This window comes from Lissotriton helveticus, chromosome 6 (genome assembly GCF_964261635.1).
Source record: "Lissotriton helveticus chromosome 6, aLisHel1.1, whole genome shotgun sequence".
NCBI classification, from domain to species: Eukaryota; Metazoa; Chordata; class Amphibia; order Caudata; family Salamandridae; genus Lissotriton; species Lissotriton helveticus.
Window position 1 is genome coordinate 1,290,501,238 of NC_136067.1, and position 13,786 is coordinate 1,290,515,023.

Here is a 13,786-nt window from a genome sequence, read left to right on the forward strand (position 1 = left end):
GTGATGTGGGGGTGTCCCCGAGTGATGTGGGGGTGTCCCCGAGTGATGTGGGGGTGTCCCCGAGTGATGTGGGGGTGTCCCCGAGTGATGTGGGGGTGTCCCCGAGTGATGTGGGGGTGTCCCCGAGTGATGTGGGGGTGTCCCCGAGTGATGTGGGGGTGTCCCCGAGTGATGTGGGGGTGTCCCCGAGTGATGTGGTGGTGTTCCCGAGTGATGTGGTGGTGTCCCCGAGTGATGTGGTGGTGTCCCCGAGTGATGTGGTGGTGTCCACGAGTGATGTGGTGGTCTCCCCGAGTGATGTGGTGGTGTCCCCGAGTGATGTGGTGGTGTGTCCCAGAGTGATGTGGTGGTGTCCCCGAGTGATGTGGTGGTGTCCCAGAGTGAGGTGGTGGTGTCCCAGAGTGAGGTGGGGGTGTCCCCGAGTGATGTGGGGGTGTCCCCGAGTGATGTGGGGGTGTCCCCGAGTGATGTGGGGGTGTCCCCGAGTGATGTGGGGGTGTCCCCGAGTGATGTGGGGGTGTCCCCGAGTGATGTGGTGGTGTTCCCGAGTGATGTGGTGGTGTCCCCGAGTGATGTGGTGGTGTCCCCGAGTGATGTGGTGGTGTCCACGAGTGATGTGGTGGTCTCCCCGAGTGATGTGGTGGTGTCCCCGAGTGATGTGGTGGTGTGTCCCAGAGTGATGTGGTGGTGTCCCCGAGTGATGTGGTGGTGTCCCAGAGTGAGGTGGTGGTGTCCCCGAGTGAGGTGGTGGTGTCCCCGAGTGAGGTGGTGGTGTCCCCGAGTGAGGTGGTGGTGTCCCCGAGTGAGGTGGTGGTGTCCCCGAGTGAGGTGGTGGTGTCCCCGAGTGAGGTGGTGGTGTCCCCGAGTGAGGTGGTGGTGTCCCCGAGTGAGGTGGTGATGTCCCTGACTGATGTGGTGGAACCCCTGACTGATGTGGTGGTGCCCCTGAGTGATGTGGTGGTGTCCCTGAGTGATGTGGTGGTGTCCCTGAGTGATGTGGTGGTGTCCCTGAGTGATGTGGTGGTGTCCCTGAGTGATGTGGTGGTGTCCCTGAGTGATGTGGTGGTGTTCCTGAGTGATGTGGTGGTGTTCCTGAGTGATGTGGTGGTGTTCCTGAGTTATGTGGTGGTGTTCCTGAGTTATGTGGTGGTGTCCCTGAGTGATGTGGTGGTGTCCCTGAGTGATGTGGTGATGTCCCTGAGTGATGTGGTGGTGTCCCTGAGTGATGTGGTGGTGTCCCTGAGTGATGTGGTGGTGCCCATGAGTGATGTGGTGGTGCCCATGAGTGATGTGGTGGTGCCCATGAGTGATGTGGTGGTGCCCATGAGTGATGTGGTGGTGTCCCTGAGTGATGTGGTGCAGCAGCACAGAGACTGAAGCGAAGAACATGCAGGGTTGAGAGCTACAAAGCGCGTTCAGTTTATCAAAGCACAGAATGATGGAGCCGGGAAAAATCAAGAGGAAACAAGAAAACACAGGGAGAGTGTATAATGATAGAGGCAGCGAGGGCTGGGGCTTGGACAGCAATCAAGTACGGGGTCGAGAAGGCACTGAATGGGAGAACACGGAAAACACCCAGGGCCAAGGAAGGAAGATGCAAGCACACGGGAGAGCAGGCGGAGACAAGCTCTCGGCATTGCTGTGGCGGGGGGCGGTGGAGCAGGAGCACATTCCTTTGAAGTCTGATGCGGGGGAGCGGCAGCCTTTAAAGTCTGATTGGGGGGGGGGGGAGCGGCAGCCTTTGAAGTTTGATGCGAGACACAGACAAATGGTGGTGTGTGACGTGGCTGGCGTTGTGCATGCGCATAGATCACATGAACTGTGTCTATTCTGCCGTTTTGGTAGGCTGTTCTTTTCCCCTTACTATAATCTCGCCGGAGCAATGCGCAAGCACATTGGCTCAGGCGAGACCTAAAAAGCTCTCCACGACAAAGGACCAGCATACCTGAACCACTGCCTCGCATTCCATGTACCAGCCAGACAACTCCGTTCTGCCCAACTCTTCCTAGACTCAGTCTCCAGGATCTACAAGACCAGAAGCAATGGAAGTTCATTCTCCTACCTCGGCGCCACTACCTGCAACACCCTGCCCCTTCACCTCAAGCTCACCTCACTGACCCAATTCAAGAAGGACCTAAAGACCTGGCTCTTCGAAAGATCCGACACCCAGAGGGACCAGCAGCCCTCCCAACCCCAGTGCCTCGAGACCCTCAGTAGACGCACTTTACAAACCCCTGATTGAGTTGGCATTTCGTGAACTAACATGCAAGTGGAATGTTTTTTTTAATGCTTTTACGTACTGTGGATTGTTTATATATATCAAAGAGTAACATCAGCTTATATTATGTTTGTTTTCCATTGAATTATGACTGAAAGAGGCAGTCGAATTCTGTCAGTGATGGGAGATAAAGTTTATGAGTTACATTTAGCTAGGCTATGTAACTGGAATGATATTGTACCTTTCAAACAAAGCAAACAATTGATATTATTTTTCAAGGCAGAGTCTAAGACAATAGTGCTAACCAATGAATCACTACAGACGACACGGTTTACTTTCACTTTCTACAGTTTCTGTGGTTTTTAAAGGTCTCAACCAATGATCTATTTGCATAGATTGATCTTTTAGGTGGTGTGTTCACACTTTTTGAACAGAAAATTACATTTTAAAACTTGTGTATAAGCATTTAAATGTCTATACTATCATTTGGTCTCACTATACAGTATACACTAGAGTGACTGTCTTGGCAGCAAATAAAAGCTTCAATGATTTGTATAAATATGCCTTGCAATGATTAATCTATTTGTTTTTAGTATAAGGACCAGAGTGGCATTTCCTTTAATGTCTGATTTTTCCTAAAGGGCTCAGTCTCTTTTTACATAGTAATGATTTTAATTAATCAAATAAAATGATTAAAGAGTGGAATAACATACATGGCTATGATATTTTTGCATGAACTTTTACCACGTGAGGATGGGAAACATAACGTAACATACACCACAATAAATAGCCAAATAAAGGCAAAATGGTAAATGTTTACCCCAATAATTCTCAGGACTCCTTCCAACGATGCAAAGATGAGGTAGATAATGCCCAGCCCAACTACACGGTGCATTACTGTGCCCAAACGAGGCCTGGTGTGATGAGAACATCAGGAGGTGGAGAAGAAGCATTAGTAACAACCACAAATACAAAACATGCTTAATGACAAGCAAGACTATAAAAAGGAACACATGGGGAAGTGCCAAATGCTTACCTTCTTGATTAAATTTAGTTTTGAAATGCTTACTGAACAGACATTTTTTATTCTAAAATGATTACATGAAAGTTGAGAAACATTTAAAATACCTATGTATATAAATTATATGAAAACATTCGGAATGAAGAGGAAAAAAAGAAATGGCAAGGTAACATGCTAATAATGGGATACCATAAATTCATCAGCCATTTCTCTCGAATAGATGCACTGTGCCTTGTGTAATATGTATATGCCACCTGCCTATTGTGATGACATTTACCTATATTCTTTATATCAATACGTTGTCAAAACCAAATACACCTGTCTAAAGAAGGACAATGTTATAACAAATTCTGCTCGCTTGATGTGTAATTTTGAAGTTGTAGTTGGCTTGAAACTTGTGGAGATCCCTCCATGAACATCTAATCCTTCAGTTTCATTAAACTCTTTCTTTGCTTAATGAAAAGTCTGATAAATTGACAATGATTCTTGGATTAACATCACATACAGTGTATAGTATTAATAAAGATGAATGCTAGGTATAAGGTGGATTAGGGACAGATTAAAAAACCCACTAAGGCAAGACGGTACTGTGTTAATGCAGAAAGTACAACTAAGTAAGCAATTTTAATTTCAATGTACGAGTGATGGTTACAATATTCAATTAATTTATTCCAATAGTAATTCAAGCATAAAATCTGCCATTGAGATTTCAACGTAAGTCTTTCTTAGGATTTAATACTTCATAATTCATCGGATCATTAAATCAAGGTTGTGTAATTCTTTGAACTCCCCAATTTATTTACCTTCACATAAGAAGTGCCAATATGTCTTCAATTTGTTTGCTATGTTGTACATTGTTTGTTTCTATTCAGGAAGTGTAAATGCTTAAATATTACTTAAGCTTAAAGTTTCAAGTTTACTTTTATTTGCATAGTTAATTAACTTCATTTAAAATAAGAATATACATATAAAACTCCATACTTCATATATCCTATGTTTATAATTCTTTCTAAAACTGTGCTATAACTAAACATGAGAGGGCACAGAATTTCCCAGCCACATTATTTTCGACTTTGCACATATTGTTTATGTAGGAAGGTGGATACCTGTCTATGGTTACCCCAGATTTTTTGCCTTGTGTTTAGCTGGTTTTTGACTTAGTTGGCCTGGGTTCCTGCTAATCAGGGCCCCAGGCTATCTGCTCTCTCTTTAAATGGACTCCATGTACTATAGGTACATCACCAATTTGGTACTGGACACCTTATCAGCCCCTGTACAGTGCACTATAGGTGCCCAGGGCATAGGTGCATCCAAGGCCTACCAGGGGCTGCAGTATATCTTTTGCCACCCCTGGCTGGTACTTAAATCGACACAACTAACTGGCTGTTCACACAACTGGGGCAAGGTGGGGTACTCACCCCTTGCTTAGATATAGTATACCTATGTCTAAACCTATATCTGGACACACAGACACCTATAAGTCACTCCTATGGCAGGCCTTAACAATCCTGGAGGCAGAGTGCTTGGTTTTATGTGAGGTGGTGCTCTAGCATGAGCTGAGCCTGTCTGCAGTGTTGGGACCAATTCCTTAATGCTGTTCCAGTGATACTGCCATACCATATACTCTTAAGTGCATTATAATCCTCGCTGTTATTGCAACTCTGGTCTGGCTTTATCAAAACATGTCGTGTTTGGTGTCATACACATTGGAATACTATCCCCTTGCCAGTCCTGGTGATGGGGATAGCCTCCCACCCTTCTAGAGGGGGAAGACATGTTACTCTACTGAAAACGTGGTTAATCCTAACCAGAGCCCCAGAATCACAAAATGGATGCTGCTGCCACAGACACATGTCTGGCCTCCTGCTGCTGACCGAAACTTGGCAGAGGACGCCTGGACAAAGGGTTTCCTGTCACAGGGAGGTGTCACACCACCCCTAATCAGGAGATAGTGGATTGTAGCAGGGAGGGTTGAAAGAAACTAGACACTGCCTGGGGCGCACAAGGTGTCCCTGGGCAGATTCCAGTCAAACCGGTTCTGGGGCCATCCAGCCCCAGTCCTGGCGTGAAACTGGACAAAGGGAAAGGGGTGTAACCACCCCCTTCCTGGGTACCACCCATAGGACGGACCTAGCAGGTAATCCAGCCCCTTGATTCGACTTAAAAGTAGATGCACATCAGATTATCCTGACTGAAACTTATGAAACGAAACTCTGGACCCTTCGACATCCCACTCGACGTGGAAGACTGAAGAATCTCCCTTGTGGTCAAGGAGTGACCACCCTGTGCAAACAGGCACCATCCAGCACCTCAACGTTTGCTTTGTTGCAGTTCCCGCCGGAACTCGAGCGACAGAGATCGACAAGACCCAGCGTGCCTGCCTTCTAACAGCCCGATCCACAGTCCCTGCAGAGCTGAGACCGTGGAGGCGACCTGCAGCGTGGGGCCGGCCATCTTGGAAAAACTACGAAGCGCTGACCGTGCAGCATCTGAGGCTCCCTCGAAGCTGTGCATTGGAGTTTGAGAAGCTCCAGCCCTGAGCAGCTTTTGCACCGAAGCTCACCCCTCCACACTCGATGAGTGCTGCGTGGGGCCCTTTTGCATTTTTCTGCTCAACGCGTTGGTCCGGTCGCTTGCCTGTTGGCTAATGGTCCCAGTACCGACGAACCTTTGAATTTGCTCTGCTAGTCTGGTTGCTCCAGACTGGCCCTCGCTCCCCTGAAAAGGAGCACCCGCTCAGACCTTGCTGGTCCGATTAAGAAGCCATCTTCGAATCCTGCGTGGGTTGCATTTCCCAAGGCCTGTTGACTCCGATCTTGAAGCCGACACCGCCGACAGCGAGAGCCTTCGTGGGACAGCTCGTGATTCACTCCAGGACATCCTCGGTGCCCCAGAGACCACGTGGCAGCGGAGACAAGCTTCACGACATCGACCTGATTGCGCCCGACATAGCCTGGTTCCTTCCTGGTCACTGGCTAGTGACCCAGACTCTGTCCCCTCTGCTTTCAGGTACTCTATATCTTCGATCCACCCTTGGATCACACCGGACACTTCTCTTCTGGACGCCTGCAGCATCTTCATCTCCAGGCACCATAGAACTGCGTGACGAAACCCGACACATCTTTGCACCTGTGCACCCGCTTCCTGTGGGTGAGGTAACTCTTGAACGCCGGTGCTCCTGTAGTGGTTTACACCTCTAGTGTCCAAGTCTAAAGTTTTGTCCTTCTAGTCCAGTCGGAAGACTCTTAAAACTGTAACTCGATAACTTTTACGCACCATTGACTTTGCATTGGTGCATGCGTGTGCTTTCTGCACTGCACCCGAATCCCGCGGGCTACTCCCGTCCTAACTGCTGTTAGTCCAGTGTAGTCCCAGCGATTCCCAAGGCCCTAGGCCTTACCCCTGATCGATTAGTGATTATTATACCACTTTTTTGATATATGGATTGAGTGGCCACCGGCCTCATCCATAACTGTGCAACTTGTGTATGTTATACTGTGCTTTTATTTAAACGTTTGTGCTTCATTGCTCATAAAGAGTAGTGGGGATTATTCTAAGAATAAATACATATATTTTGATAATATATAACTTGTGTGGTGTCCTTTCATTTGATAATACAGGATTGCATATGGTAAAACAGCTGGCTTCACAAGTCCTCTCGAGTTAAGCCTTTAGGCTGCTTAGTCCATGCTACCTCTAGGATAGCTTGTCTTTAAGGTTGACTTACAACCACCACCATAAGGGATTGTTTGGACTGATATAAGGTGTCCCCAGAATTGGAGACATCATACATCAGGCCAACTTCTCACAGTTTAGAAGCTGAGGTACTTATTTCCAGTCCATGATTTTTCTTTATTGACTGTAACAAAGTTCTGTAACGTGCATAGAAGTGCTTTCGGCTTGAGTAAAGTACATTTGTGCCAAACAGGGAGCATTCAGTTCAGGACTTCATATTTAGGGTTGCAACTGTTTATAACCAACTGAAATCATTGTCAGCTGTTGTACTGGCAGTTTCTTTTGGAGCATTCTGTTCAGGACTTCATATTAACACCTTCAATGCTACATTAATTCCCCCCTGGTGCTGAACTCTGCAGATCCCCATTGAGCATGACTAGCTCAGCTCGTCATGAGCACACGAGCAGTGTACTGCATGACGAGCTGAGCTCGTCATGAGCATGGAAGGGGTTAAGGGTTGCAACTGTTTATAACCAACTGAAATCATTGTCAGCTGTTGTACTGGCAGTTCCTTTTGGTTTAACCTCAGCAACTATACTGGCTAACAGCATGGTTGTAGTTCATTAGAAGCAAACAATACTTAATTCCTGTCCTTACTTCCTTTCCCTAGATATATACATATTCATTCAGAAGTACTTTAAACTTCGAAAAAGTGTTTTAGTGCCAGGAAAAGAAGGTATATAAAAAGGACCTCTTCAAGCCTCCTTGTGGTCTTGCATTTGTTCCATACGACTAGGTTGTTTAGTAACTAAGTTCCAGCCATTTTCTTTTCGCATAGCCTCAGGAATTTTACTAAGCAGCAATTCAATTGTGGGTCAACATACCAGCACTCCCTGCCTCCTGGTGCGTACCCCTCGCTGATTAAATTGACGTTTTAACAGTTGTTTCCATTCTTGTAAAAGTTATGTACAAGAACATAGTAAATGCCGCAGATCTTCTGGCGCTGAACCACATAATCGGCACGTAAAGCCTGCTTTCTTATTTTGCCAGAGTGGAAGATGCTGTATGCAGGGTAACAAACCAAGTCTATACTTCAAGAAACTGATTTTTATAGTTTTAGCATAGCCCAGGTTAAAGTAATTATGAGCGACTGGCTCCGTACAGGTATTCAGAGTCATCCATCCGTGAGCCCTTTCAGAGAGAGATGCCTTGTCCTCCAACCACGAGAGATATTATTTACAAAATGGTACTCTGTTATTTGGCCAAAGCCATGTAGCAGCCAAAACGTGTTATAGTTTTTGCTGCGAATAAATGAATTTCAATTCACCTAGTGAAGCGTTGGAATGTTTTTCCATTTCGCACAAAACAAATTGAATATAGCTATACACATACACACACAAATCACCCCCCTCCAAACGTTGATCCACCTCGGCTCCCTTATGGAAAGTTTCATGCTGATCTCTGAAGCTTGAAAATTAAAAATGGGTCCAAAAACAATGATTTCCCATGGTAATTCCCATATGAAAGTTTGCTCTCAGATACAGAAAAAACTGTGGAATGGAATTACACCAATTTTGGCGAAGCAGTTAAAATTTTACTCACACAGCAAACCTTTTGTGATTTGTCGTATATCTGTTCAGTTGATAAAGATGATTTAAACTGGTGATCCAGATAGGCATGAAGGGGCTAAAAAAACAAGTCAGTCATACGGTACCAAACATTTTAAAAATAGGGCCTTGTGATTGGCTGCGTAAGTTGCATCCCCTATCAGCCATTTCAGTACTGGTACAGAGTAATCTGATAGGCTGGCCGCATCTTAGAAGAAAATGTTGCGATCACCATTACAGAACTCGGGGATGTGGCCCCAGTGTTCGGAAATGGTTTATTGTTTTTAATTATAAAAAGTTCAAGCGGGCACGGTAGGGACCCAATTAACCTCCTGACATTTCTAATGAGGACCCACCTCAGAGGTAAACATTTGGAAAAGAAAAATTCAGCCCCGGGTACCACAGTAATTGGTTTAAAAACATGGCTTTCCCGTGAGGTCCTGAGATACTCCTGCATGATCTGCCGCTTTGTACAATATGAGGAAGCTTGTTATGGGGGGATTTTACTGCATACCTGAAAAATCCAATTTAACCTGTCATTAGGGATATATGTGGGGTAAGGAAAAGTAATTGGCAGGGGCACAAGCTACAGCGAACTCAGTAAACCGTAACTTAGCAATTTCAAATTCATTTTTTTACTATATGTATGTGTGTGGATTCCTCTCAGAGAGAGAAAATTAGCAGTACTATGGCATGATTGCCTTCAGCTTGAATTTATCATCCCTTTAATACAGTTACACTTTAAATCAATGTGTATGCAACAGCAAACATTGATAATACTCAGCATGATGAAACTGCATCCTTGGAATATGCATACATTTGAGTGCTTGAATCTTTCCACCTCTCTCACACACAGTCTTTTCTCTTCTTCACTATTTACCTCTTTCTATTTTTTAATCCTTGTACTATCTTAGAACTACTTGAAAGAGCGGTTTATTGGTCCTTATTCTGCTCTTATCTGACAGCTCATGATGTGAAATTCAGTTAATGCTTGATCCAGCTTTCATACTGTATTGGATAATGTATGGTTGCACATTGAAAACCTAAGAATTCTCAATAAAGAACTGTTCAGCAAAAAAGGAGTGTGAGGACGAGGTCTTGCACCAAAATAGAATACATCAAAGAAAGTGACAATAGCATGAGGATTACTCAAGTTTAGACACTACTCACTGCAACCATGGCATGCAGCCATCTCTTCAATCTTAAGGGTGATTACCAGCATTTGTGGTAGAAAAAAGTGCTGTAAGAAAATGTATTGCTAGATAGAGACTGGTCCATGAACTTCTTAAACTATTCTTAGCTTAAAATGTCCATCCTGAATTAATTGTCACATTCAAGAATGTTGGTTAGAAGGGCATAGCAGATAGCAAACAATGAGAAACTGTCCTCTTACGGAATCCAAATTAAAAAGCACATTTACATTTCCAAACTGTGCTTGTAGTGAGCAAGATACTTTTTCTTGTGATAAGACAAGATTGTTCATTACATTTTTGCAAACTCCTCATAACAGTTTTGATATTTTCATTTTTTTTAATCTTTTTTTTTATTAAGATGTTTGTGTTACAGCACAGCACAGGTCAAATTACCATACATTATATACATTCCTTCCGCACAATTAGACATAGCAAAGTACACTATTGAGAAATACCCAAATAAGAAGGGCACCATATAGAAAACGATAAAGAAAGCAAAAAATAGAAAAAAATATATGAGGAGAAAAAAACATCACGCCTAAAGTGTATTTTTAAGGCCCTCTTTCCACTGCTCAATGGGTCTCCAAATTCTCCTCCCAAGTAGTTTGCCCTTTCTGCCTTTCCTTGCAAAAATTCCATTCTCTAGATTATAGGCAGCAGGCAGCCTGGCTAAACACTGATGTAGCGTAGGGGGCACTTTGTCTAGCCATGCCTTAGCAATACACATCCGCAAGACAGACATGGCAATAAATAAATATTCCTCATGGGGGCCTTCAGAGCCTACATTAACCCCAAATATGATCCAAAGTGATGAAAGGGTAGTTTATATCCCCAAGGACCTATCAAGAAACAACTCAACTGCTCTATGAAGTGTGTACAACTGCGGGCAAGTAGCAAAACTATGGATTATATCTGCCTCCATAGAATCACAGCGAGGGCAAGTAGTACCCGAGGTACCTCCCCACTGAGCTATCCTTGCAGGTGTATGATATAGAGAATATATCGTCTTATAGTGCTGTGCCTGCAGTAAGGCTGAGCAGAGTAGTGTACATCCCAGGTCTAGTGAATCCTGAAAACAATCCTGATCAGTACCTAGTTTCTCTGCCCATTTTATGCCAAATTTCCCTAGATCATCGGGCTTAGCTGCAATAAGTTCTGCATAAAGTCTACGAATAGTACAGTCTCCCCCGCTTTCAAAAATATCCAAGGTTTTATTGTTACTGAACCCTAAAGGCCCATCGTGTTTATTGGAGATGAAACTCCGTACCTGCAAATATTTAAAAAAAACACCTCCTATCAATACCATAAATGGCCTGTAGTTCAGAGAACTGAAGTACCCCGCTGGGGCCCATAAGGTCGCCTAATTTCTGGATTCCATGTTCCCCCATTCCACCATCACTGGATCCCTAAATATCTCCCCTGGAAGAGATGCATTCTTAAGCATGCGAGTATAATTGTTAAATCTTCCAAGGCCAAACTTTTTTGAGAAGGCTGCCAATATCTTATACATCCAGCCTGCATTGTCTTGAACCTTGTTCTTTTATAATAACTAAAATCTGTGCAATTAAGAAAGCAATTCCCCGCTTCTGTCCCCAACACCGTAGCGTATACATTAGTGAAGCTAGATCTATCTTCCGAATCCCTCTCTGCTCCTCCCAGTAGCCCCTGCATGTACTGAAGTGCCGCTACCCAGTAATACATTCTAAAATCCGGGGGCCCCCATCCCCCCTCTTTCCCTGGGAAGGGTAATGTATCGATATGCCCTCCTTGTTTTGCCGTGGGCCCATATAAATCTGTTCAAAATATGTTCTAATGCCCGAAACCATTTGGCCTAAAAAAAAAAAAAAAAGTGGAGTCGCCCTGAATAAGTAAAGTCATTTAGGCAAAATGATAATCTTTATCACATTTGTACGGCCCACTAATGACAACTTAAGATTATGTATCCTGTTAAGATCCCCTTTCACTTTTTTTGATCAATCGCTCAATATTCTGGTCTACTGAACTGCTCAAATCTGCTGAAATCCTAATCCCTAGATAGATGGCCAGCCTTTCCACCCTATCATCCTCGCGAACCGTGATAGCATTTTTAATTATCTGGGTTTTAGCCCTGTTGAGCGCATACCCTGAAACCTGCCCGAATATCCAGGCTTCTGCGTCTACCTCTTCAATAGCAGTGACTGGTGCGGATGTGACAACTGCGACATCATCTGCGTAAGCGAAGGTTTTGAACTCCTGCCCATGCATAACTAAAGGGAAGATCCTATTATTATATTCCAGTCTGCGTAGTAATGGATCCATATACAGAGCGAATAGAAGAGGTGAGGATGGACACCCTTGTCTCGTCCCTCGCTTGATCTGCAGCGGGGCGGTGTATCCTTTGTTAATTCTCAGTCGGGCTGAAGTATCCCTATAAAGAGCCTGTATAGCCTTTATATATCCTTCCCCTATACCGCTCCACCTCATGGCCATCCAGAGGTAGTCCCAGGAGACCCTATCGAATGTCTTCTCTGCATCGAGTAACAAGACGGCCATAGGGTCCACCGAGACCTCCGCTGCATCAAAGAGGGTAAACATTTGACCAATATGTTGTGTGGTTCCCTTTCCCGGTATGAAGCCATGCTGCGTGGGGCTAACCATGCCCTCGATCACCCTGCCTTACCTCATAGCAAGCATTTTGGAAAAAATCTTTGCATCAGCGCTCATAAGTGTTATGGGCCTATAAGATCCTGGTTCTGATGGTGGTTTGTCCTTTTTCAAGATTACTACCATATCGGCCCCCACCCAGGAGCTTGGTATAGAGGCTCCTTGTTGCGCTTTTACCATAGTAGCCCGCATATCCCTACTTAACACACCTTGAAAAAGTTTGTAAAATTCGTCCGGTATCTGATCCGGACCTGCCGCCTTACCCGAGGGGAGGTTTTTTAATGCAGTAACCATCTCACCTAGAGTTATAGGGAGATCCAGAGCTACCTTCTCCTCCTCAGGGACAACCGGGTGTAGAATGTCCTTTAAGTATTCCTGAATGGGTGCTACATCACTTATCTGATTTTGATTATACAATGCCGCATAAAAAAGTCTAAATACCTCCTGTATTGCTCCGGAGTGTGTAACTACATCTCCTGTATCATCTAAAATCTCCTTTATTTCCCATACGGCCATTTTCTGTCTTGCACATATTGCCAGAATGTGCCCTACTCTCTCACTTAATTCATAGCACCTTTCTTTTTTGACCAAAAACTGGCTGCCGCTTTGCTTGCGATACTCTTGCTTGTATCAGCTTTACCAACCGCAATTTTAAGAAGGATTTGCACAAGGGGCACCTTCTGCTGTATAGTTACATTCAACTCCTCCTCTGCCTCGGCCAACATTTTTGTAAGCTTTTCAACTCTTTCCTTTTCCTGTTTTTTCTTATATAGTGTGTAGCTCAAAGTCTCCCCTTGTGCCCCCGCTTTGAAAACATCCCAAGAAATACCGGAGGAGGTACTTCCTCTGTTAATCTCCCAGTATGTTCTAATCCACTCCTTCATATGATTAACATATTTGTCATCCTTTAATAATGCCCTCTCAAAAGTCCAGTAGTTCTCCCTGTTAGCGACCCTCCCTAGCTTAAGAGTGATTATTAGAGGACTGTGATCGGAGATTATTCGTGGTTGTTTTTCAATCCGGGTTCCAGCAGTTAGGGAGTTAGATACTAAAAAATAATCCAATCTCACTGAGATCCTGTGTGGTGCTGAATAAAATGTACTGCCAGTGCCTACCAGATTAAACCGAGCCCAAAGGTCTGTTAAAGAGTTATGATATGCCAAGTTGACTATTGCGCGACAAGTCTTTTTCTTACGGCCGGTATATGTCTGCCCCACCTCTGTGCTCAAGCCAGTCAGCTCATTGATATTGAAGTCCCCACAACAAATGATAGGTTCTGGACATAAGGGTAGTTCAGAATCCAAAAACTCAAAAAAATCTGGGTCATCTTCAGTAGACCCATAGATTGATACTAAGGTGAATGTCTCGCCCTTAGTAGTACATTCGAGTAGGACCCACCTCCCCCATTATCCTCCTTCTTTCTCGTGAC

General features: G+C 44.6%; 1 protein-coding gene across 1 annotated transcript in view; it reads right to left on the bottom strand.

Moving 5' to 3' along the window:
• TMEM87B (transmembrane protein 87B) overlaps window positions 1-13,786 on the bottom strand; it is a 376,065-nt gene that overhangs the window by 181,410 nt on the left and 180,869 nt on the right. Inside the window, exon 12 of the mRNA XM_078649037.1 lies at window positions 3,039-3,132. Within this exon, the coding sequence (XP_078505163.1) occupies window positions 3,039-3,132 (94 nt within the window). The remainder of the gene's footprint in view (window positions 1-3,038; window positions 3,133-13,786) is intronic.